Source organism: Neodiprion virginianus, chromosome 2, assembly GCF_021901495.1.
Source record: "Neodiprion virginianus isolate iyNeoVirg1 chromosome 2, iyNeoVirg1.1, whole genome shotgun sequence".
NCBI classification, from domain to species: Eukaryota; Metazoa; Arthropoda; class Insecta; order Hymenoptera; family Diprionidae; genus Neodiprion; species Neodiprion virginianus.
This window is the reverse complement of record NC_060878.1, coordinates 2536025-2562314: the sequence shown is the minus strand read 5'-3', so window position 1 is coordinate 2562314 and position 26290 is coordinate 2536025. Positions and strand designations below refer to the sequence as shown.

The window sequence follows — 26290 nt, the reverse complement described above, 5'->3', positions numbered from 1 at the left end:
AATGATCCGGCGGATACTCGCCATTCCTTCAAGTTTAATCAACGACATTTGTCAAACGGTTTTTTCTTATACCTACTCACGACCACATACACGCGAGGGGTTAATCGCTCGTCGATTCAATGTACACCTGATTTCAAGATTACAAGGAATTAAAAAGATTTTAACTTCAGAGGATTTCAAAAGATTACACGAAAGTATGAGATTTCAAAGTATTTCAAATGATTTCAAGAGATTTCGAAGGATTTTGAAAGATTTCAAAAGATTTCAGGAACTTCAAATCATTTCAAATGATTACAAAAGACTTTATGGGACTTCAAAGAATTTCAAATGATTTCCAAACGTTTCAGGAATTGAAAGTGATTTCAAAAGATTACAAGAGACTTTGCGGGATTTCAAAGGATTTCAAAAGATTTCAAATGATTTCTAAAGATTACAAACGATTTCAAAAGATTACAAGATACTTTATGGGGTTTCAAAAGATTTCAAATGATTTCCAAAGATTACAAACGATTTCAAGAGATTACAAGATACTTTGTGGGATTTCAAAGGATTTCAAAGGATTTCAAAAGATTACAAGATACTTTATGGGGTTTCAAAAGATTTCAAATGATTTCCAGAGATTACAAACGATTTCAAAATATTACAAGAGACTTTATGGGATTTCAAAGGATTTTTTCAAAGGAAAGTTCCAGAGATTCCAAAGGATTTCAGAAGATGTTAAGAGATTTCAAAGATTACAAAAGATTTCAGTGGATTTCAAATGATTTCGTGAGTGACTAACCTCTCGCAGATACAGGATTTGAGAGAAGGCATAAGTTCCATACCGTATATAAGAAGCGCAACCAATGGTCCGATGTGTGTACGTACTGTAAGAAAATACAGATACGGTATTAAATATGGTTCAGGAGGGAAGCGTACGATAAAAACAAACCCGTAGGACCGCCTATCCTCGATTGAGGCAGTTAAGGATCGAGTATTTGTCACTTATCTTGATCGTGACGAGGATCGACGACGGCGACGACGGCGCGTGCATGACGGTGACGATACCCATTATTTTTCCCACTGCGCAATCCCATCTGCGTTATAGACGCGATTGGATATCAAGGAGAAAATCATTATTGGATGTATTATATGTACATATGGGGCATTCCACGTCAAATTAGCAGTCCATGTACCTCACCCCCCTTCGATTCTGATCATTTCTTAGTACGACGTTCTTACCGATACAAAATGGTATCATTTTGGGAATTTTTTCAGATTTTCTTCAGTCACTGGTGAAATTTATTCAAAATCGCAAAACTAATTACGATAACGCAATTTTGAAAACTCTTGAAAAATTCACACTAATTCGGTGATTCAAAATTTGATTTTTTAGCAACACACGATAATGGGATCTCAGTATTGACTATTTTTTTCGCAAATCTTTAGTTTCACAGTGTCGAAATTTTTTTTTTTTTTTGCTTTCTTATATGCGCCTTGATCTAAATAGATTTCAGAATCACATTATTTTCATGATTCCGTGATCTATTTAGATCGGGGAATTAAAAAAACAGAAAAAGACTGAGATCCCATTATCTTGCGGCGCTTGAAAATCACATTTAAAATCACGGAATCTGAGGTCAAATTTTCAAATCTTCAAAAAATGCCATTCTCAGAATGGATTACTCGATTTATTTCCAATTTCACCAGTGACTGAGAAAATTTGAATGAAATTTCGAAATCTTTTTGCCCTGGTACGAACATCATACTAAAAGATGGTTAAAATCGAAGAGGATTAGGTACGTGGGCTGTTAATTTGACGTGGAATGCACCATATACACATATATACACACGTATACTTGTCGCGATGCAGATCTACGTTATTATATGGATCATGATCGTACGTACGAACATACATATGTGCGTAGACATACGTAATTAGGTATAATATACACACCGCGAGTTACGTCGCAGCGGATTTGATCATTTTGTCGTATAAATTATACGAAACTGACAATGAATAATTTTACGTTAAATCCTCAAGTCTTTATCCAAATACAGGAAACGAATACAAAATTAATAAGCGGATTGGCCCCAATTTTTTGTTTTGTTTTTCATTCGAAAACATTTTTATTAAAAAATAGACTTCAAGCCACCCTTCCCAACTAACCTCATTGTCAATGAGATAAGTAACGTTTTTTTTTTTTTTTTTTATTACAATTTCTCTGTAGAAAATTGTAATAAAATGGTTTTCCATCGTTATAATAACCGTTCAAATATCATTGCAATATTAAATCGCTTTGGTTTGCTTTGCTGAAATCGTTTTTTTTTTTTCTCTCTCTTTCACAATTACACAAGACGTCATCATCAGTTTATTACGTTTTATCGACACGAAGAATCATCGCAAAAGTTACCTGGTAAATAGAACAAAAAAAAAAAATATGTCAAGATTTTTTTAGCTCGCAACTGCAAAACTCATTTTCATTTTCCACCTTATAGGTACTTCGTTTTTTTTTTTTTTATATCATGGAAGAGGACGAAAATGACAAACACGGTCGTAAATTTCACTCGGTGCAATAAAAACGAGGAGGCGAGAGGAGACGAGAGGAGAAGATATTTGGAACGCGACCTAGGTCAGCTCTTGAATTCCCGGATCGAAGGAGCTGCGTGTCCTTGAGGAGAACGGTATCCTGGATTCCTGGAGACTTAACCTCGGTATCAAGAGCGGCAGCATCCCCTCGTCGAGGATGATGACGTCAATCGACGATACCCGGCGTCACGAGTCTCGGTGGCGCCTCGTTTTTTCTCCCTCAGCTCCCCTTCCCAGCATCCCTCGATTCGGAACTGTCGTTTGGAGAACGACATCGCCGAGGGGTCAGGAAATATTTCTAATACACGGTCAGGAGATGGAAAAAAAAAAAATGTCCGATGTAAAACGATTTACAAAAAAAAAGAAAAAAATTTAAAAGGAGAGAAGCAATTAAGAAGCTACTAACGAGTCACGATTAATCGCCATAATAACTAGGCGAGATACGCGTGTAAGTATACAATGTGTAGTATAGGTACGTACACATTGTATATACTAAAGTCAATCTCCGGACACATAGACCCTACAAGTGTTGTACGTCAAGTGTAACGTATTGTAGGTATGTACCTAATAAAGTCAAATAATTGGCGGGTTTAAAATTAGAACGATAAACATCAAGTATATGGGTAGTGCAGGAGATGTCAATTGGGGCTAAATGGAGTGCACAACTGCTGTCAAATCTGTTAGCCGACACGGCTCATCGGCGACCTGCTTCTCACTAAACTCTACCTCGTATGCAAACACGCGCACACGCGTTAACATATACACATACACCGTGACAATCTCTTGAAAGTTGAAAATCAACCGCGCGTGCGCCGAATAATTCAATCTCATTGGTCGGCCAAATCTTCCCGCAGCGATGTTCTTGTCCGCGATGCAGGTGAGCCAACCTAAGCATTAAGCGTTAAATTCCGACCGTTCTTTGAAGAATCGACTTTTCGACCCAATGACAAATGCTTCCGAAACCTTTCCGAGCCGCTGCCTCGATTATTTGCGATTCTAACCTCGAAAATTCGTATCAACTACATCGCGGGCAGAAACAGTTTGACAGCTGAAAACTCGGGATGGCAAGCCTGCACGAAGAGCCGATAAAACTCGCGCATGCGCGGTTGATTTTCCAGTTTCAAGAGACTGTCCCGGTATATGAGAAACTTTTTTGTTTTTTTATTTTTTTTTTTTTTGATTGGAAACAGGTTCAAAAGTTTCATTTATATATAAAATTACGCCTGCTAAAATTTGAGCTCTCAATATCAATATTGAGAGATTTCGGATCGCACTTTTCTATTTTCCATAAGAATAACACGGGAAATAATAGTTTCTTCTCTTTATGATCTGTACAACTAGCCAACGATACGTCGTACGGAGAATTCACAGACATATTTTTCTAGGAAATTGAACGATCTCGAAAAAAGGTATCTTATCATATCATGATAAATCTACGCTTTCAAAAGTTAATTGAGGTTAAAATCTATTTAAGGATCTTAATATTTTATTCTGAATAACTTTTGAAATACTAGACTTATCATAAAATGATCAGGGACCTTTTTTCTAGAGCGTTCGATTCTCTACGAAAATATGTCTGTAAATTTTCCGTACGACGCATCGTTGCTTAGTTACAAAAATAAAAATGTTCAAAAACCATTTTCTCCCGCGTTATTCCTAATGGTAAATAGAAAACTGTCATACGCAACCTCTTAATGTCAACATTACAATCTAACATTTCAACAGTCTTATTTTTATACCTAAAAGAAACTTTTGAACCTGTTTCCGAGAAAATCCTTCCATTTTTTTTTTTTTTTTTTTTCTTTTCATTTCCGCACTCAAATATTTATGCATAAATATAGCGCGTGGATGGTATATACGAATAAATTTCTACGGCACATATTTCATCGTGCCAGTTGATATCGCGACGCGTATAACGATACGATACGATAGTGGGAAAGGAGGCACTTCTGCTTATAGTTGTTACAATATACCTGAGAGAGTGAATAAAGAGGCGGTAAAAGAAAATATAACCGTCTTTATACGGAACCGATCACGAAGTGATCGCGTGATACGCATTGGTTTTTTTTTTTTTTTTTTTAATCATCGTTCGTTTCTTCGATTTCTTTTTTTTTTTTTTTTTTTTACCTTTATTTTTTTATATCCTCAAGTACAATAATACATAATATACCGCACCATTCACGGATCGTTATACCTAACAATAAGTATAACAACGCGGTGCAAATATTTTCTCGCACACGGTGTGTGCTGCTTCTTCAGCTCGAGCCGATCATGTGACTGACAATGAACGATGAAAATAACTCGACGCGACGCTTTAATTACAATCAGACAGTTACGATATGTTTTACTCCTTTTTTTTCTTTTTTTTATTTTTTTATTTTTAATTTCTTTATTCTCAATCCCCTTCTTCGTCTTCCTCTTCCTTTCCTTTTTTTTCTTTTCATTCTTATCCAGGTAATAATCGTAACATTTTTTGCTCGTCGATTCTCATTCGTTTGCCCTCCGACGATGTGTTCTTTTTTCTCAATCAACTCCACACGGCGCAAGTATCACACGTGACTTTTCGTTGATATTAAAACATTGAGGAAAGTTGAAGAAGAGATGAATGCGAAAGGAAAATTAGTAAAAAAAAAAAAAAAAACCTCATCGCGGTAAAGAATTTTCCGAAAAAGGAGAGGAAAAAAATATTAACAACGATGGAAAAAAAATTCCAAAAAAAAAAAAATAAAAATCAACAGCGATCATCGAAAGAAAAGATGTTTCAATCGATCAAGAGTTTATACATACGATTTGAAAATCGTTATTGAATATTTCTAATCTGATCCGTGACGATGCGTCTCACGATTCAAGGTACACGATAACGAAACGAAGAATTTTTTATCATTATCTCCGCGCAAGCCCGAAGCGTCGTATATTTACGAGCGGTGAAAAACTGTTGTATCAATTAGATGGAAAAATGTGTATCGGATAGATTTTGGATGAGAACGCGAGATGTCGTAAGTTGATTGTGTGAAAACAACAAACGCGGAATACTCGATTAATACCGAAAATATGTATCATCATCCGGACTTATGAATATCGTCATAATCTGTTTGTACAACGAGCGAAAAGTAGCGTCGCTATTTATTGAGCGAGAAATTGATTCTGAGCCGAGCTGAGCTGAGAGTTGATGCCGGGGATCGTGTGAGAGAGTTTCCGAGCAGAGTCCTCAGAGTCGCCACTACGCGTTGTCGAAACGCTCGGTGATCTCGACGTTACAAGCCGTCGGTATAAACGGAATGCCGAGAGACGCGATAGCCGGTAACGTTGACGTCGCTAAAACCTTCCCTCAATATTCGATTTCGGTATCGAAGAGAGGGGGAGCGAAGGAAAAAATAAAAAAAAAAAAAGAATTGAAAAAAAAAAAAAAATTGTCCACCCGATCGACGATCGCATGAAAATAATTTTCGACTACTCGTTATACTCGCCAAATTTGCTGCAGCCGCAGCGTTTCTTTAATTATACGTATATACAATGTGTACTTGTGTTGGGTCGGTTTTTTTTTAAACTTTTTTTTTTATTGTCTTACGTACGCTTTGAGAAGTTAGTTTTTTTTAGCCTCGGACGAAGGCTCGTGAAAGCGGAACTCGGTAGGCAAAATTTTAAAAGGTGACGCATTAGGTTTGAATTTTTCGAACACTTTAAACGAAACATTGCGATAACTGTACAAGTTCGGAAACTGTTCTTGGTTTCACTTTGCAGATAGGCAAATGTTCTTTGAAACAGATCGTGACTACTGCGTGACGTTATTTTTATCAGCTTAGAAGACGGGTGAGATAAAAATTTACAAGGCGACAAGCATCTTCGTTCGATTACTCGATGCACCCAAATTGAAACGTTTGTATCGAATACGAGATGAATATTTAAGTGTAAAGTAGTCTCGACCTTTTTTTTTTACAGAAAATTTGATAATCTACAAAATGAAACCAAAAACAGCTTTCCAACTTGTATGGTTTTCGAGATATTTCGGTTAGAGTGTTTGGGAAATTGAAAAACGGATTGGTCACCTTTTAGAATTTTGCCACCGAGTTCCGCTTTCACGAGGCTTTGTCCGAGATTAAAAAAACTAACTTTTCGACGGGTACTAAAGAAGAGAAAAAAATGTTTTTCAAACGCAACCTCATTCATATGCAGAGAAGATGCTGTATAACATATTTCTATTTCAAATCCATTGTATACATACATGTATAGATTTAATAAAAAAAATGTGTGCACGTGATTGAAAAATTTAACGACTTTAGAATAAATTTACAAGTATGATGTAACAGATTCGATGAGAGTTGAAAAACAAGCGATTATTATACACGTACCTATTTACGTACACATTGTACGTACTTCAACGTACAAAGTATATCAACGTCAATTAATATATTATGTCGGTCGTAAAAGAAAAACTGACGTAGTTTTATGCGCTATAAAATAATTATGTGGGTACATATGACGAAATTGTACGCCTCGACAATCGTTTATCAAAAACATTAAACAAAACGAATGTGTACAACAAACGCATTAAAACCTTGTACCGTAGCGGGGCAGCTGTATATATATATTAATATATCATACGACCGATTGTGCAAGTTTAAGAAGACTTTTGGCCGTTGTTTAAACGACGACGTTTTAAAAATAAGAGATAACGAATTTTTCAATAATTCTTCCTCGCGCTTGCGTTTCCTTTCCGTAGATACATACATATATGTATGTTATAACAAATGACCGGGTCTCTTTTCTTTTTTTTTTCTTTTTTCTTTCTTTCTTACAAATATTATAATCAGAATCAGCGACCTTCGCATAAGCTAATTACGCAAACAATTGTACAATATGTGTACTTGAAAATATGCCTATTTGGTTGGATGTTAAAGAATTACATACCGCATGAATAATTCATGTCCGTAAGTAACTGCATTAATGTATTTCGTTCTGTCGTTCGAGAAATCATTATGCGTCCATCGGACGGCGTTAAAATTGAATCTGCAAATTTTTTTTTTTTATCATCAAATAAAAATAAAAGAATGAAAACTTTTGACGGTGAAAATCGGGGAAAATATTAAACGCATTTAACCCTCGAAAATCATACCGTTGTACACGCGTAGTTGTGAATTAAAACGAAAGGGAGGGGGGGGGGGGGATACCTAAGAAAAAATACGCACGTTAAAAAATTTACAAACACCGCGTGTAACTTCCGAGGAGAAAGTTTCGCAAGTTTCGCTACCGAATAGAAACGTACAAGTTATCATACACAAATAAAAAGAGTGCAACGGTTACGCAAAACTTGTTTTAACGGGGATTAAAAGATTATAGACGAATTATTTTGTTCAGAATTTTTGTACGGAAAGTGAAGAAAAAAAGTGATCGATAAAAATAAAAATCGACTGAAAGAAAAAAAAAAATTATTAAATCAGGCTATTTTTTCTAGCTCAGGCCTTTATTTTTTTGCAACATTATCCATAATGTAAGATATAAAACCGGTGATCACGAATTTTGAGTCTGGATTCTAGATGTCAATTTTGATTTCTTCCACGTAACGAATAAATGAAATAATAGTTTCATTAGATAATGTTTCCTTTTTTCTAGAAACCACAACGGTATTTCGGATTAAAAGACAAATTAGTTATTTTCTCAAACATTTATTGTAAGTAACAATTAAACAAACTTCGGTTTCACATTTAAATCACTTTTATACAAAAATAATATTGTTTCGGTTTTTTATCATCTGAATAATTGAAATGACAGATTTTCTTCAATCGGGAATCAGACTTTTTCGAAAAACATTAATTTTCATCCGTTTAATATCACTTGACGTGTAATAAATCACGTACACAAATCCCAGGCCCAAAATCTCTGTATACTTTTGCTAGGGAAATTATCGAATCGTTATTATTTCTCCCAAGACTACAGAAGCAAACTTCCAAGGGTCGGTGTATATATTTTTCCATCGTTTCGATGCATGAGAAATAAAAAAAAAAATAATTGACTCTACCCAGGCACAAAAATAAGTGTAAAATTTTTATCTTTTTCTTATCCGGTGTAACAAATGTACCATCTATATTTTTACAAGTGAATAATACGCGTGACATTGGGAAACAAATAAAAGCGTAGACATAAAATTTCGCAAATTGTCACCGTAAATGTCTCCTCTGAATTTATATTTCTTTTATAATAGATCGCGTATCTGCGTCAGGCGAATATAAATTTATACGGCTCATCGGATGCTCGATGACGATCCAGACAGACGAAATTTACGGCGCCGAATTGTCGTCTCGCTGGCTCAAAGGCGATCATTCGCAACGATATGATTAGTGGGTGTATAAAAAGTGTACATCACACATATGTACAGAATTTTTTTCTCTTCAAGCTGGCTATCCGTACATGTAATATTAATACACCCACTTAAGTTCGGTTCGTGTAATAATTGGGTTACATGTATAACGTATAATATATGGGTAAGAAAATATGAGGAATAAGAATAGACTCTTTCTTTGTAAATTTCAAGACGTTGAATAAAATAAATTATCTACCTATCCGGCAATGGTTTGTTGAAAGATAAAACAAACTACGTGGATTGCGAATATTAAATTACACCTGTAACACGAAACAAGGGCGAAGAAGATGAAAAAAAAAAAATAGATATTATTCCCGACTCAACCATAAAGTAAAGTTTTCTGACCTCAAACGCGGGACAAAAGTGAAATATTTTTCCCGAAAAGGAATTTACGGGAAATATGAGATCGTGAGATCATAATTTCCCGCAAATCTGAATCAGCGGGATATATGAGATCAATTTAAAATTCCCAATTTTCAAATAAATATTGCGGCCAGAGTTGAATCGAGAATAAAGTCTTAATATGTAACACAGGAATAAAAGTCGCCTTTATTCCCTTGTTACATAATGTACTGTTAGGTACACTTCGATTATGAATTCAGTGTTGACTTTTGTTTTACTTTATTTTTTCTCAACATTAATATTTAGTATATACGCTGTCATTCGACCTCACCCCCTTCAATTTTGATAATTTTTTAGTACGATGATGCAACCGACCAAAAAGGGTCTCGGAATTTTTTTCAGATTTCTTTAGTTACCAGTAGAGTAGAAGAAAAATGAAAACCAATTCCGAAAACGCCGTTTTTAAAAGTCTGAAAAAATTCCTAATAAAAAACGTAGTCAGTGGACTTCTGCTTACCCAACACCTCGTCCAATTCACACGAATTTCAATATCTCCGTCTTAAATTAACCCAGACACCGCCTTGAGCCCTCAAAGTAATCCTGTACTTCAGCCGTAACTCGTCCTTCCCTGGTACCGTACTAAGATGAAAGTTCCGAAGGACTACGCTGATCAACGCCTTCATTTCCAACATCGCAAACTTATACCCTGAAGCGGAGAAACGTTCCAAGATCACTCGACTCGCGATCATCATCCGCACCTTGACTTACCGATACAGTTCCTCGGCCCCGCGCTGAAAGGGAAATAGGCATAGCGGTGTCTATTTTCATTGCTGTCAGGGTCGAATCTCGTCGGATCGAAGGTGTGGGGATCTGGATAGAAATGTGGTAGTCGGTGGGTGACGTAGGGGAGAAACATAACTTCGCATCCTGCAGGGATCACGTATTTTCCTAGAAGAGAAAGAGGAGTATCTTGAAAAATATGCTACAGAGGACATGGCTAGCTGTAGAATGAGAAGAAGAGGAACCTCCACCAACCAACTTTGGTGTCCTCTCTCAACTTTCTACCGAAGACCGGAACGCTCGGATAGAGTCTCAGCGACTCTTTTATGCACATCTCGAGGCAGCGCATCTTCCTAAGATCATCCGTCGTCGGTGATCTTGAGTCACCCTCGAAGATATCCTCCAGCTCTCGAACGCACCTCTGCTGCCACTCGGGGTGCGCCGCAAGAAGAAACATCGTGATGGTAATTGCAAAGGCGACGGCATCCTGGCCGACGAGCATGAACGCGCAGCACTCGTTGAGGATGTCGTTCTCCGTAATGCTCGGATTTTTCTTACTTGCTTCGATCATGAATTCCAAGATGGACGTCCTCCGCTGGGAATCGTCAACCTCGTGTTTCACATCCGGCTTCCTCTTCCCAATAACTTCTCGCCTCTCGTCCATCATCTTCTTGCAGATCGTAAGGAGCTCTGCGTGAAAGGCCTCTTCACGTTTTGCGGCGGCTGTCATCTCGTAGATCCGGTTCACCCAGAGCCACGGACGCATCAGACGATACAGAGCCGTTAATTGACCCCTGCCAATCGATGAGAAAAAAAAGCATTACAAATTTCTCTGCACATCCCCCATGAGAGAGTTGGTGACCTCAACGTTGTTCGACCAAATGTCAAGTAACTGTGCAAACTGGAACACCTTTCAGCTATGTCCGCTATATGTATTTAACAACGATTAACGAGACGGGATACTTTCAATACCGAGCTAGTTTTCCTTGGCTCTAGAATCACCGCCTTGGGTTCGTGGCACGTTGTCACTTACTTTCTGAAGGGTGATTCTTCGTCTTCCGTCTGCCTCTGCTCTTTGGAAGCTACAGTCACTCCAAAAACGATCTCTGAAAGTTTCACGTTCGAATTCACGGTCCATTCGTCGTGGCAAAAACATTAAAAAAAAAAATAAAAAGAAGGGAAACAAGCACGACACTCACCGTTCAGAATGTTGACGACCGAGTCGTTCACGAACTTGGTCAGATCGATATTCTTCTCGGCAGAATTCATGAGCTTCCGGATTAGGCGATTGGCACCATCGATAAAAGTGTCGGTAAACCGATTAAGAATATTCATATTGAAAGCTGGTTGAAGGATTTTCCGATGAATTTTCCAACGGTCAACATCACTCAGTACCAATCCATCGCCGACCAGATTGTGTAAAAAACTGTAGAAGACGTTCTTCTCCAAGTGCTTGGTGCTGCCAAGAACCACCTGAATGTCGGCCGGCTCGAGGAGGATCACCACCGGTAACACCGTCAGCCATATCCTGAAGATGGTACCGTACATGTCGTACCTCGTATGAGACATACGCTGCAAAACTGAGCAGAGGAAGACAGCGGTAATGGGACGTTAAAGGGTCCTCTCGTGGGTGGTCCTGAGGGGATGGAGATTACATCAACTCACGATCTTTATCTGTGACAAGACGGCAGTTCCCTACCAAAGGCAATGCCGGGGGGCCGTTTAAATTGGTCAGGATGAATTTAACGGTCCTGAAGTAATTCCAGAATGCACGAAAGGCGTAGAGGACTGCCAGCAGCGCGACGCACGCCCAAGCATGGCTCGCATTGAAATCCGACTGGAAAAATATGTCAAAGAACGATAAGGTTTTCGACCTCGGTACATTCGAGACGTGCAATGAGGTCCAACTGCCATTAGTGTCCTGACTGGTAAAACATGTCTCCATGCGATCCGTTCTCACGTATATCGGTGTACGTGAATTAATACCAACTGGACAAATCATAAAACAAATCGTATCGACGTATACACCTATTATTAAAAAATAAGTAGAGACAGTATTATGGTCAAAGTACAGTTGCTCATCATTATAAATTATACTATACCGATTGTTCATATTTGTGAATAAAAAAATGGAGTTTTCAAAGTAGATATAAGAATAATAGACAAAACGTAGATTGTATTGGCAATTACCTTGACGGGATATAGCATAGCCATCAACGGAAGAGGTAAACAACCGTGACAATATTATTTGCCACATTTTTCTATGGCCACTTGAATAACAATACGTGGTGTAATGGTTAAAAATAATAAATTTTCATCCGGGAAAATCTTTGGATAGAATTTCAAACGAGCTATCATTCCTGATGTCTGGAACCTTACTCAGCCAGTTTCGCAAAAGGTACTGAAGACCGTTTTGAGAACTTGTGTCGATGAATTCCGGGAGTACTTAAAAATTTTCATTCTCACAAAATTTATCCTCCGTGAAATGAATTATTTGGATAAATTGACCGTTCGGAGGTTTGAAAGACCGTCTGAAACTCGGTTCGATCCGTTCCAACCGATTCTTCGCAATTATTTTATCACGACGAACGATAGATTTGAAAAAAAAAATAAAAATTAATTCTCTCACGGTGTAAATTTTTCAAACAGTTCTTCGCGCGTGATTAGTTCGATTTTTCACCGTTGCTTGTAAGTGCGATTTGTCCGCCTCGAGTCACTCGAAGACTTGAGTAAAAAAGTTTGTACCGGCCATCCAATAAATAGCACATAAAGAGGATAAAATTATTTCATGTATTATAATCAATTTTTCAGTTCACCTTGTGCAAAAAAATTTTGCAAAGCAGTGCAATTAGTATGTAATACAGGTAAACGAAGAGAGAGAACAAATGTCTGTAGAATATGATCAAGTTCCAGCCCTCATTGGAGGAGCCTCATTAGATACGTTATACCTTGATCGAACTCCAAAAACCAAATTGAAGTATTTACCAAACGAAATTATCCATAAAAGTATAAATCGATAGACAAACAACCCCAACAACAAGTACAAAACTATATGGGATGATAGATTGATTAATGATAACAATCTTGAAATATACTTACGGGAAAGACGTGAACGGAAGACAAAGATTCGAAACCAGGCCATTGGATCGCCATGTTAGATTCTTACATAAAAAAACTTGAGATTTTTGAATACATAAATTGCTTGAACACTCGTAACCAAGACGAAGAAATTCATTTACTCTTAACTTCGACGTAGGTTACGAATCGATGGCAAAAGATGTATGAATATCTGAAGTGAACTTTCCTAGGACTATCAAGAAGGATGCCCCTACTATTCCGAATACCGGTTTCGTACGAATTAACAAAAATCAGACTAAAAACCAGTTTGTCACAAGTGGGAGCTTCCAATTGCGAAGCGCTCAGGAAACAAAATTTAACTAAAATAAATTTCGAAACTGCCAAGACAAAAATCGGAGTCCAAGGTCCCCGTGCGGGAACCTTTTCTTTTTTTGACCTTCAATTTCTACGATACTTTACATCTTATTAATGAAATTAAACGTGTAACGTATGTATACGTACATACAGGGTGTACTAATTTATAAGTACAAGCATTACGATTTCAGATGACCTGATAGTTCAATTGGAAAATGTGTCCTAGAAAAGTTGTAAAATGGTTCAGACGGTGGACGCGTGTGGAATTTTTTTCATGTGGTCCAGCATCATAACTGATGATGATACAGAGGAAGAAACAGATTTTTTTTTCTTTTTTTTTTTTGTAAACGGAAATCAGCCATTTTTGTCTCAACTTAAATATTTTTTATTCGAAAATGTACGAAATGAAACCACCGAAACCAGCTTCCCCGAAATAAAAATCCCTCGTATATATTGCGCATATACGCGTATATTTACAAATCTCTTGTATAACCGTAAGTGCATGTTAAATATTTGACTTTAGCGGTAGATATTTTACGCAGTATGAAGAGAATTTTTCTCTCCTTTCTTGTCACCCTCGAAAACAACCGACGTCAACACAATACACTTATGTACATACATGTATAATAAGCTAGATGATGATTTGTCACGAGAAATAAAAATCTTGGTATAATAAATACTTGACTTTCAGAAAGGAAAAAAAAGGAAGATTTTTTTTTTTTGTTCTTTCATCACATTTCATGCACATGGCAGATATCCAGAGACACATAAATTATATCTTACAGGTTAGAAATTAAACGCTTCATTTTGCGTTCTTTACATGTCACACCGCCAACGCAGACATACATGGGCTATTCCGCGTCAACCGGATCAGTCATCTCTCAGATATTTTTTTAATTTGGCATGTGGATTGTGTAGGGGGAGTTAGATTTTTGTGCCAAAGCGCGAATCTCATAATGCAAAATTCGATTTTTTATTAACAATAACAAATTAGACTCCCATTTTTTTCAAAAATTCATAACTTTGGCAAAAAATTAAATACAATATATTTTTTTTTTTCAAATTACGCGGAAAGCTCCATAGAATTTAAAAAAAAATACGAAATGGTAAAAAAAAGTTGTTATCAATTGTTTATTTAACAATTAATTTTTCAAAGATTTTTAAAACAGTGACTGACACGATCAAAAAATTTTTTTAAAATTCTGACATGTTCCTTGAATCTTACTACAACCTGTGAATTAATTCCAGAGGGGTGTTTTTTTTCGTTTTCGAGTAAAAAATCATTAAAGGTGTCGTTGCGCATGAAATTGCGGCGCGCCGAGTCTCTACGTAATGGCGGGCGGCCGGTTGCCGTCCACCGCTACCCCGCGGTGGCGTCACAGCGTTATTTTAGAGTCATTTTCACGATGTAGGACATGATTGAAGAATCTGAAAAAAATACTGTACCTTCACAAGGCCTGCTCAAAGCGATAAGTGAAGTTTCAGGAATGTGTTTTTCACCGTTTTTTTATTACAGAGATTCAAAATAACGGTTACACACCATGAGAGTGCACATAAATGATAATAATTACATAACTTGCTACTTATTTTGAAATAAAAACACATTCCTGAAACTTCACTTATCGCTTTGAGCAGGCCTTGTGAAGGTACAGTATTTTTTTCAGATTCTTCAATCATGTCCTACATCGTGAAAATGACTCTAAAATAACGCTGCGACGCCACCGCGGGGTAGCGATGAACGGCAACCGGCCGCCCGCCATTACGTAGAGACTCGGCGCGCCGCAATTTCATGCGCATCGACACCTTTAATGATTTTTTACTCGAAAACGAAAAAAAACACCCCTCTGGAATTAATTCACAGGTTGTAGTAAGGTTCAAGGAACATGTCAGAATTTTAAAAAAATTTTTTGATCGTGTCAGTCACTGTTTTAAAAATCTTTGAAAAATTAATTGTTAAATAAACAATTGATAACAACTTTTTTTTACCATTTCGTATTTTTTTTTAAATTCTATGGAGCTTTCCGCGTAATTTGAAAAAAAAAAATATATTGTATTTAATTTTTTGCCAAAGTTATGAATTTTTGAAAAAAATGGGAGTCTAATTTGTTATTGTTAATAAAAAATCGAATTTTGCATTATGAGATTCGCGCTTTGGCACAAAAATCTAACTCCCCCTACACAATCCACATGCCAAATTAAAAAAATATCTGAGAGATGACTGATCCGGTTGACGCGGAATAGCCCACATACATAAGTATATATATATATATATATATATATATATATATATATATATATAATATATATAAAACTGCGCTCGATCGTTGATGATAATAAAAAAAAATTTCAACAGTATATATCTTTCACTTTATTTTCCGACGATATGTGCGAAACGATGAGAAAAAAAAAAAAAAAAATCCAAAGTTATAAATCTTGAATGCTTGTTTCAAGGAAAAAAAAAAATAAAAATCGGATACGACTGTAAACGATGTATACTGAATTTATTATAACAACAATTAACATTGAGAATACCGGATATCGTACACGTGTGTAACATTTGCATGTAATACGTTACGTAGCAGGTATGTATTAGTGAAAGGGAGGCTGCCGCTGCCTGCATATAATGCGCTTTGAATAGGAGAATTAGGAAGGAAGCTGTATTACACGTACAATACGTTTGCATAATCACACGCAATAGTTCCAAGGTGGTATTATTTTTTCTCGAACAATCTATGACGACTTTCTCTCCCTCCCTCCCTCTCTCTCTCTCTCTCTGTCTCTCTCTCTGATCGTCGATCAGCTGCACCGGCAGGTCAAATTCCTGAGTCCCTTATATATCCATGGTACACGTATATCTATATGCATATGTATATAACGTATACATATGTACACCTACGGATCCTAGATATCATGGAGGAAGTAGGAAAGGATTTCAATATCACGCCTGATCCGAGTGCGAGGCGAACGAATGACGCTGCACAAAATTATACACCTATATGTACACGTTCACATTGTACACGTATGTAATAATTATACATGTATATGGGACACGAGACACGCGGACGAATATATTTTATTACACGTACAGTCTCAACGGTATCGTTACGCATACCACAGATACATAATATACTTGCGATAGAAGAGCACAGGCGGTCGGGCAAACCGGAAGGAGCTCAGAGCTACCTGCAGGATATCGCGGGAGATTTGAATCGAGCCTCCCAGGGTGAACCGGTTCACTCGTACCCGACGCGTGTGTGCGTTCAAGGTCGCATATCAAGGTCAACGCTGTGTGTACACATATACCAACGTCATGTAATATCTTAGACCCATCGCCCCGGGACTCGAGACCCGGGAAAAAGTTGACGTTAAGGCTATAATACAATGCAGATGGGTCATGTCTCTCCATTTACTTTTGTTTATTTCGAATACAGGTTACGTAAATTAACGACGAAAATCTGTGTGCAAAAAATGTCCCGAAGTGTTACGATTTTTTTTTACACTTTTTTTTTTTTTTTTTTGACACATCAGGGATAATCTCGATCGAGGTAAACTTGGTCTAAAATATTTTTAAAGCATTCCTTACGGAATTTCAAGGCTAAACTTCCTTTACACGATATTCGTGAGACGCTTCGTTTTCGAGTTACAGAGCCCGATAGTTGGGCCCAATCGGCATGCTGACACGTGACCAGTGAGGGCGGGGCGAGTAGTCGCGGTCAGCCACGCCCAGAGAAGCTGCACCATCAACGACTCGCTAACTTGGAGTTTCTCTATCTCGAAAACCATCGATCCCTCGAAATTCGCATAAAGGAAGAATCGTCTCGAAATTTCGTGAGGAATCTATCGGCTTCGTTAGGAATAATCTAAATTTTACCGTACTGTAAATATTCAATCGTACGTTCGATTTTTTTTTTTTTTTTTTCTTGCATGTTTCTTTCACGTCTCAAATTTGAGATAAGATTTTCACTATTCGAAAATAACTATCCGTTTACGTGTCAATATCTGCATTATATGTAGAAATATCGCAAGTTTTATTGTTTTGCGATAGTCGTAATTGAAAACAAAGAAAATAGACATGTTGAAACCGGAACAGTCGACCTTTCCCATCGAAATTTCCGTACGTATAATTCGTATATATATTACGCACGGCCCTGCATGATCAAGAATCCATTCCAGAGTCAAAGAACTTTGACTAACTATAGAAGTAGATTAGCGAGTTGAAGGACAGAGAGTGCCGTGTATGTTAGAAGAAGGATGAAAGGGGGGGGGGCCGAACAAAAATGGTGTAATAGAATTAAAAAATTCCAAGAATATAAAAAAAAAAAAAAGAAAGAAACACACCACGACCTCAAAAGTTTCCAAGTGCTCTCGGAGAGGCAAAAATATGTATATACGTATATATATATATATATATATACATAGAGTGGTAATATACAAAGCTGATTGTTAGTGAGTTACACGGACGACCGAGAAACTAGAAAGGTTCAACGGGTCTACCGCGTATTACAAGTACGTTGAAACTGAAACGAGAGATAAGAACCAGTTGCTACAGCCATAACACTCTTGTGCAGGTTATTACACGATGGACGTAAGTGGAAAAAAAAATAAAAACTAAAAAATAAAAATAATGAAAGGAAAATAAAAATAGTCAAAGATGCTCGAGGACAGGGATTGTTCAATGACTGTTCCGTACAACGTACACCAACTGTATCGTGACTTGCGGACACGTGATTCCTAGATGCATAGTTTGCGTAGATAACAAAACAAGTGGTTGTTAACTTCGCGAACTAAAAAAAAAAAAAAAAAACAAAAGGCAAACACCCTGATTAAGAAAACCGTAATATTGTTAAAAAGTTTTTTGCGCTAAACACAAAATCCAACGGAATTTCGAAATAAATCGACAAGGGCAGCGACGTACTTCAGCTTCTCGCAAACAAACAAAAAAAAAAAAATAAAAAATCCATCCATGACCCAAGGGTGAAAAAAAAGCAAAGCGTTGAGTCTAGCTTGTGTATAATATAAAAAAAAAATAAAACACGATCAGTCAACGTCGAACGCCAGCTTCAACGAGTAGAATAAATGTTTATTATTTCGTTTAATCTTTAGATTTATTTATATTACTTTCCGTTTTTCCTACAACGATTTACTGCACACACTGCGGATGCATACTTAAACACTATCGTAGGACGTGAAAAAGCAGAGGACGGGGTAAAATACGGGTTCGAAATTTTTTTTGGGTTTTTTTGGTTTTATTTCTCTCTCTCTTAAATACCAGCGCACGTTGCAGTAAAAACTGTTCAGTTTTAGGAAACATCCATGTAACTGTTTTCGCGTACCGGGTGGTCAGGATGAAAATCCATCAACTTCGGGTCAATTCGTAGAATTGAGTCAGGTTATTTACCCAAACTTGGGTACGATGCTATTCGAAGCCGCCTAGGAAAACTATACTCTACCTAAATATATACGTATATTATATGAGATATTCCAAGGCAATTGTTGGACGATAATTATCTTAAAAGTGAAAATAATTAGTTCCAACTCTACGTGTTGTGAAATTTCAACGAATGGCCTATAAATTTTGTTCAGTAAAGGTAATAACCATACCAACGACTTGTATAAATCTTTTTTGTTTCGGTTTTTATCCAACGTACGGTTGAATAGATTCTCATGTTGGGTATAATGTTTTTTTTTGTAAATTACAAAAAATTTAAAAATCAATTTTCATCGCTTTTTCGTCACAGGTAAATTCTCTTGAGAAAAATATTGAAAGCAAAACTATGTGTGCATACATTCAAGTTTCTCAAGTTGGCAATGGAACGTATGCTATACACCGGGCTCCTCGTACGCTGAAAATAGATGAAATATTTGCCCGTTTACAGTACAGATAAAGAATAAAGCGCTGCTGCAACGTCTGAAGAAGCTGTCTTAATTCACGCCTGAATAACGCAGTACAACATCAGGCTTTCCACAAATTTTGGAGAAATTTTCCCAGTCCTAGTAAGTTACTAAGTTTTTAATAATTAGTGATTAAAATTCGAATTAAAAAAAAGCTGTAACGTGGGACGAAAAAAAACAAAAATCCCTTTCAATTCCAATGATGAAAAACTACGTATTTTTCCAGCTTTCTCCACGACGAAAATAAAAATTCCCTAACGATTCCTGGTTTTCCAGACTTTTCAGATGAGTGACCACCCTGTGTATCATCTTTTTTCCTGTAACGCACTCGTCTCTGTAATACGTACATATATGTATATAGCTGAAAAAAGAGACACTTTGTCCAAGTATCCGAACGTTCACATATGCATATACGTACATGTATGGATCTAAGGATGAAAAAAAATTTGAAGAATTTCTAGAAATAGGTATAACAAAGTTCGTCTACCGGTACTCGGCAGCATTCGTCGCGAGATTCTAAGGAGTCTAATTCTCGCTGTGCTAGCTCGCATAGGTTAAAATAGTTCCGTGGTGTGTATTATTGTACGAAGCGGCACGTGAACCGGCGAGAAGTAATAAAAGTGAATAGTTCAAGACAGACCCTTATCACCAGCTGTATCAGCTTATTCATATATTGTTTAACATTATTATTAACGCAAGTAAAATTCAAGGTCAAACGATAAAAACGCATAAAGGATCAATCGATGTATATATATAATAAATATAACTTATCCGAGCACCGTTATTCGTATACATACATGTTATATAAATTTAACACTTAACGTTTTAAGGGTCGGAATATCGGAGTAGCGAGAATTTTTTTCATAAATAAAGGAAAAAGAAAAGAGGAAACAAATAATGATAAAAACATTAAACATAATCGAACCGCGTCAGTTTTAACCTTTTCTTTCTTTCGTTTACGATCTGTAGTTATAAATTTAGGTGTATCGCTATCTCGAATATACAAAACACGGAGTCTTTTGTAAGATTAAAATCAACATCGTTTAACTTTTAGCAGCGATAATAAACGGGATCGAGGTGGAAGAAGAAGAAGAAGAAGAAGAGAGAGGGTACATCGATAAGAAAAACTGAAATGAAAAAAAAAAAAAAAAAAAACACGTTCTTATCTTAAAATTATCTGGTAAATAAAGAATTTCGTATCGCAGTCTTGGGGAGGGGGGGGGGGGGGGGGGGGATCAACAGAAATTTATGAAACGTGTTTGAGAAAGTATAACGCAGGTTAAAGAAAATCATCCCATGTACGAGTCTCATCCGTTTGACGAAATTTCTCCCAAACGTACGTTAATGAATTATAACGGTGTATAAAAATCTTGCAGCAGTTGATTTATATAGGTTAATACAATTGTTTTATTATTATTATTATTATTTTTTTTTTAATCAATTTATTTCGTTATTTAATTTTTTTGGTTTCTTACTTTCTCAATCTTTTAATTTCAAGAAAAGATATAAAGGAAAATTGACTGACAAATTAATAATGATACGTTTATACGATGTAATTTCGTTTTATCTGACACGAAAATCAACCGTGTTTAAATCAACGCGATGAAAAATTTCTCGTTTGCCAATTAATTTCTTCTTCTCTATGATAATTCAAGGATTTTCAGTGAATTCCGTTTTTTTTTTTTTTTTTTCAATTTACATAAACATATTTTTATATATATATATATATATATATATATATATAACAGATCTTGTCCTCGTATAAATTTACAAAGTTACAAAAATACACAATCACGGTTCCTTTCCAATCAATTATTATAATTTCGTTTTTACAGAGTCGTGATGAAATCAAATCATTTCGTAGAATTGAAATATCACTTTCACGTACGGTTTTGGTGAGAAATAAATAATATTCAAGATACGCGCGATACCCAGCATTACAGTCACCGAACTGTCCAATATGTTATAAACATATATATACATATATATATATATATATATATTATACTTATCGACAATAATCGATTCTATAATATTAACCACACATAGAATTATTTTTAACCGCAGCAAGTAAAGATCTATTGAATTCTAATATTATTACCCTATCATACATATTGAAATAATACATCGGAACTCGAAACGATATATTCCTATCATATACGTTACATATATACTTGTAAAAATAATTACGGTACGGTATAAGAATTACATAAGCGTGAAAAATTTTACAATGGCAAAACGCTTCAGTTTCGATTATTATTCCTATCATTATATTCGTCATTAAAACAAACTTTCAAACATGTGTAAAGCTCGTTTGATTTCTTTATCGTTTTTTGTTTTTTTTTTCTCATTCTCTTTTCATCTCGTATAACCGTATAATACAAATATGTATACAAACAGTTATAGTGCCAAATGCGGTGCGATTTTGGTGTTTTATTCAGGTACAAGACGAATCTAACAACGCGCACGGTTAAACCTGGATATATATATATATGTGTTAAAAAGTATATATGTAAAATATATAAAACGTACCAAATTATATTTACATATGCACATTCATGTAGCGCAGTTCTTTCAAAAGTTTAAATGTCGCTGGATGAATGGAAACGGACGTATATAATGCGCATAACATATATATATATATATGTATATATATATACATTGCCCGCATACCTAAGCAAAGGAGAAGTTTACACGAGCAAATGAACAGGCGCCATGAGGCCCCCATGGAGGGGACGGGAGGGAGGGACCCCGAGAAGACGGGGCCGCAATGCTTACGTACATTATGTATATATATATGTGTGTGTGTGTATTTACACACATTTATACCGTTGGTACAGTCCGTTGCAAAGGAACGGCAAATATAACGTCAATTCTCGTGAGACGAATAAAATAATTACAAACGAAAAGTAAAGGAAAAAGGGAGGGGACGAAAGTAGAAAAACAATAAAATCACGATTGGATAATTATAAGTGAGTAATATAACAATAAATTTGGTACACTTAGAATACAATAACGTACAGTACACGTAACATGTGTTAACATATAGGTATTATGATAATTTATAACGAGTTGTCCGCAAAATGGCAATGGTTAAAATATAAGCATGACCGATGAAATAAATCAAAATACCTGTGCGGTGTTGAGAATTCTGTTTTTTTTTTTGTTTTTTTTTTTCTTTTTTTTATCGGTAACCGGACGTTTTTGATTCGTTGATGTTATTTTATTGTTATTATACGGATGAACGGTTGTCGGGAGTTACAATGTTGCGATGTATGTTTTCGCTGCGGGTTACCTAGAACCTTAATCTTCGTATCTTATTAAGGGGAATTCGTCGAACCGCGAAGGCTGTGAAACAGACGTAGTTTTGCCAGGGAAGAAAAAAGGAAAGAGAAAAGTAAAATGCAGTCAAGTGTCGAGATAGTAAAAAAAAAAAAAAAAAGAATATCCATAAGGTCGGTTCTGTGAATTAGTTGCTGCGGATTCGTTCGATCGAGGTATTTTAACAACGTCGCGTCGCCACGTGTAGGTAGAATTGTTTTTCTTTTTTTGTTGTTTTTCTTTGCAAATTTTTTCTCATTTCGTCTCATTCTTTTCTTCAAACAAGTGTACAGGTATACGCACGTATAACGTAAAGCCGAGAAGAGTGAAACCGAGAGTTTTGTCAACCTGACTTGGGACCGTAATATTTATTTAGAATAAACGTGTGTATTTTGTATCCATATATCTAATCATCGTACGGTATTATGGCGAAGGTTAGAACAAACTTCCTTACCGACCGAAAACATGACCGGTTCAAAAATCGTTCGAATCATCGCTCACAAAACATCCGGTGATATGGAATCGGGATAAAATCAAATTATACACGCGTTCGTAAAAAGATACGCTAGTAATTATTCAACGATATACCGAGACAATCTCTTGAAATTTAAAAATCAACCGCGCATGCGCCGAATAATTCAATCTCATTGGTCGGCCAAATCTTCCCGCCGCGATATTTCTGTCCGCGATGCAGGCGGGCCAACCTAAGCAAAATGTGTACGTTTGAAGTTTCAAAGAGCGTAAGCGTTAAATTCCGACCGTTCTTCGAAGAATCAATTTTTCGACCAAATAACAAATGCTTTCCAAACCTTTCCGAGTCACCGCTTCGATTATTCGAGATTCTAACCTCGAAAATTCGTATCAACTACATCGCTGGCAGAAACAGTTCGACAGCTGAAAACTCGGGATGGCAAGCCTGCGCAAAGGGGCGATAGAACTCGCGCATGCGCGGTTGATTTTCAACTTTCAAGATATTGTCCCGGTATATACATCGCAACAATCAGCGTATCTAAAGTCAAGAAAATAGATAATCAGCCGCCCAACAACACGTCGAATTACCGACCGAGAAAACTCGGGCGTTACGTAACCGACCGATCATAGTTATCGCCACTGGTTAAAATTTCTCCGTAAAAACGAGCTTAAGGCCCGATTATACGAGAGGGACATACGCGTACGAAAGGCGGAGACGGTCTGCAGGTTTTTTAGGTGCGGCCCACCGATAGCTGACGAAGAGACAGACGTTCACGAACACATTGGAGGTAGACTCGTATTCTACACTTATACCACGTTACATCCGCTCTTCTCGTCGTCGCTCATCGGCATTGAGCATGCGCACAGAGAGAGAAAGAGAGAGAGAGAGAGAGAGAGAAGCGCACAGGCGCGTTACTCGACCGGCATGGCAGTGGAAATTTCCACTACAGTTGGCATGCCACATCGGTTGTGAGACGGAGTCGGGTACAGTCTGGTCAAAGAATATTTATTTCAAAAATTCAATAACCCGCTGTCGAACGATACGATTTTTTTTTGCACCCTCCGCGAGGATGAATAGAAGGAGAAATACGAAATATAAAAATAAAAACACAATTTTACACAGAATTTTACACCAAGTAAAATCTTACCATTTTTCATTTTATTCTCACATCCGTAGTTTCTCGAGTTAATCTAATCGATATTTCATCATCCTACTTTCTTCCTTACCGTACAACCATAAATTGTCAAATTACAAATTACAGAAACGGTAAATCGGACGATTATTATGGCTAGTTGTATAAAAAATCTACATTTATCAACCACTGTTCCAAGACTATATTATACCGTATAAATATTTCCCGATGCACGGAAATATACATACGGCACACCGACTTTCACTTGTTTTATTAACTTTGATACATGCCGACGATGCGTGTAAAGGTAAGGTGCATACATTGTTAGTGGAGTGTCGTCGTCTCAACGGGAGAAGGAACAAACCGAAACGATAAAGGAGAGGAAAAATACGGGTAAAGAGTAGAGGTCAAGACGGAGAGGGAGAGAAGGAAAGAGAGAGAGAGAGAGAGAGAAAGAGAGAGCGGAAATTGAAGGAGGAAGCGCGACGAAATGACGAAAGTATTGCAAAGAATTGAGAAGCTAACCAGTTTAATCCAGATTTCGAAGTTCCCTACATACGTATGTTACATATATTATATTTACAACCCGTGCATGTCGATAACGGCAAGATTATCGTCGTTCTATGACGTGCGAAAAATTATCACTGCCGTCATTGTTATCATTATCATTATTAATTTTATTATTATTGTTATTATACTATACATATGCGATTTTATTTCACTCCTTGTAACCCACGTTATCAGTTATACGATTCGCGAAATGGCGCTAATTATATATAATATATGTATATATTTATTTATAACCTAACATTATCATTATATTTTCGATGATTATATGTCTAATGATTTTTTTTTTCTTCTCAATTGTTTACCGATGTTTCACGTCAAACTCTCGACAACTGTCTCCAAATGTGATTATTATACTCTATTGTACAGCTGTATCCCTATAATAACAACAACAACAACAACAACAATAATAATAATATCAACAATAACCGTATCATTACGCGTGGGAATATAAGATTCGCAAACCTGAATATTACAATATTACATACCTGTGTATAAATTTGAAAAACGTGACACCGTCACGACGAATATAATAAAATGATCAAATATTTGTGGTATTAAATAGATTTAGTACTTCGATGTTACATACCGACTGTGCGTGTAATTAAAAATTTATTATGCTATGAATAGAACAACGCAACGACTATCAAAGACGTCGCCGGTTTCATGCGAGTATCCGCGTTGTCATTCTGCGGGTGATCGAAGGTTTGCGTTGAAAAAATAAAATCTTACGAAAATATTGAGAAACGGTGTAAAAGCCGTGAAAACGTTCTCCGAGATATTTAACCCAATCTCAATATAAATACCTGTATCGTGCAGCGATATAAGTATAACTAAGTATACGTACAGCGAGCGTAATTATAACCGGAAAGAATTTGTGTCGACGAAAAAAAAAAATATCGTCGTTGGGGGAAAGATTTCCGAACAATTGATCGTTCGTTATATTTTCTCTTCGCATGTTCGAAATTTCGACATATCGGACATTCGAAATATTCTTCACTCTTCCAACTTTTGAACCCGCCCCCCACCACCCTTAAATAATTCTCGATTATATGAAACATGGACAGAATATTTTGAAAAATCCTACAACCGCTGTTCAATTTGCATAGAATTGTTATCAAATTGCGAGAAAGACGCGTATTTTGAAGATGAGAAAAAAAAACAACAAAAAACCACTCAATTTCACCGAAACGTCACCGAAAACGTCTCAAAGTCTTTCCCTACTCAAATAAAGGAGGTTTTTTGAACCGAACGTGTTGATATAATTGGACGAAAGTCTTAGACTCGAAACGCGTTGGGAGGTAAAGCAAATAATAGGAAATTTGATTTTCAAGTAAATACGATAACGATAACGACATCGATAATTTACGATACGTTCCCGAAGTACTGTATAAAGATATTCGATCGTGACTCACACGGTATTAA

General features: G+C 36.5%; 1 protein-coding gene across 7 annotated transcripts in view; it reads right to left on the bottom strand.

Annotated features, from left to right (window-relative positions):
- The window catches only part of LOC124298482 (probable cytochrome P450 4aa1), a 28455-nt gene extending 15125 nt beyond the window's left edge, over positions 1-13330 (bottom strand). For 3 of the 7 annotated variants that reach the window (XR_006906819.1, XM_046750548.1, XM_046750547.1), the window contains exons 1-7: positions 13149-13330; positions 11715-11886; positions 11249-11629; positions 11083-11155; positions 10305-10843; positions 10038-10217; positions 9787-9975 (exon numbers count right to left, since the gene is read on the bottom strand). Coding sequence is in view for 6 of the 7 variants with exons in the window: in XM_046750548.1 (XP_046606504.1) it covers positions 9815-9975; positions 10038-10217; positions 10305-10843; positions 11083-11155; positions 11249-11629; positions 11715-11886; positions 13149-13202 (1560 nt within the window). In the remaining variant the exon portion in view is untranslated. Of the gene's footprint in view, positions 1-733; positions 867-2500; positions 2868-7486; positions 7577-9531; positions 9976-10037; positions 10218-10304; positions 10844-11082; positions 11156-11248; positions 11630-11714; positions 11887-13148 lie in introns of those variants that run through there. The other 4 variants (XM_046750549.1, XM_046750550.1, XM_046750551.1 and 1 more) reach the window with 4 other exon arrangements.
- Between the last annotated feature and the right edge of the window lie 12960 nt (positions 13331-26290).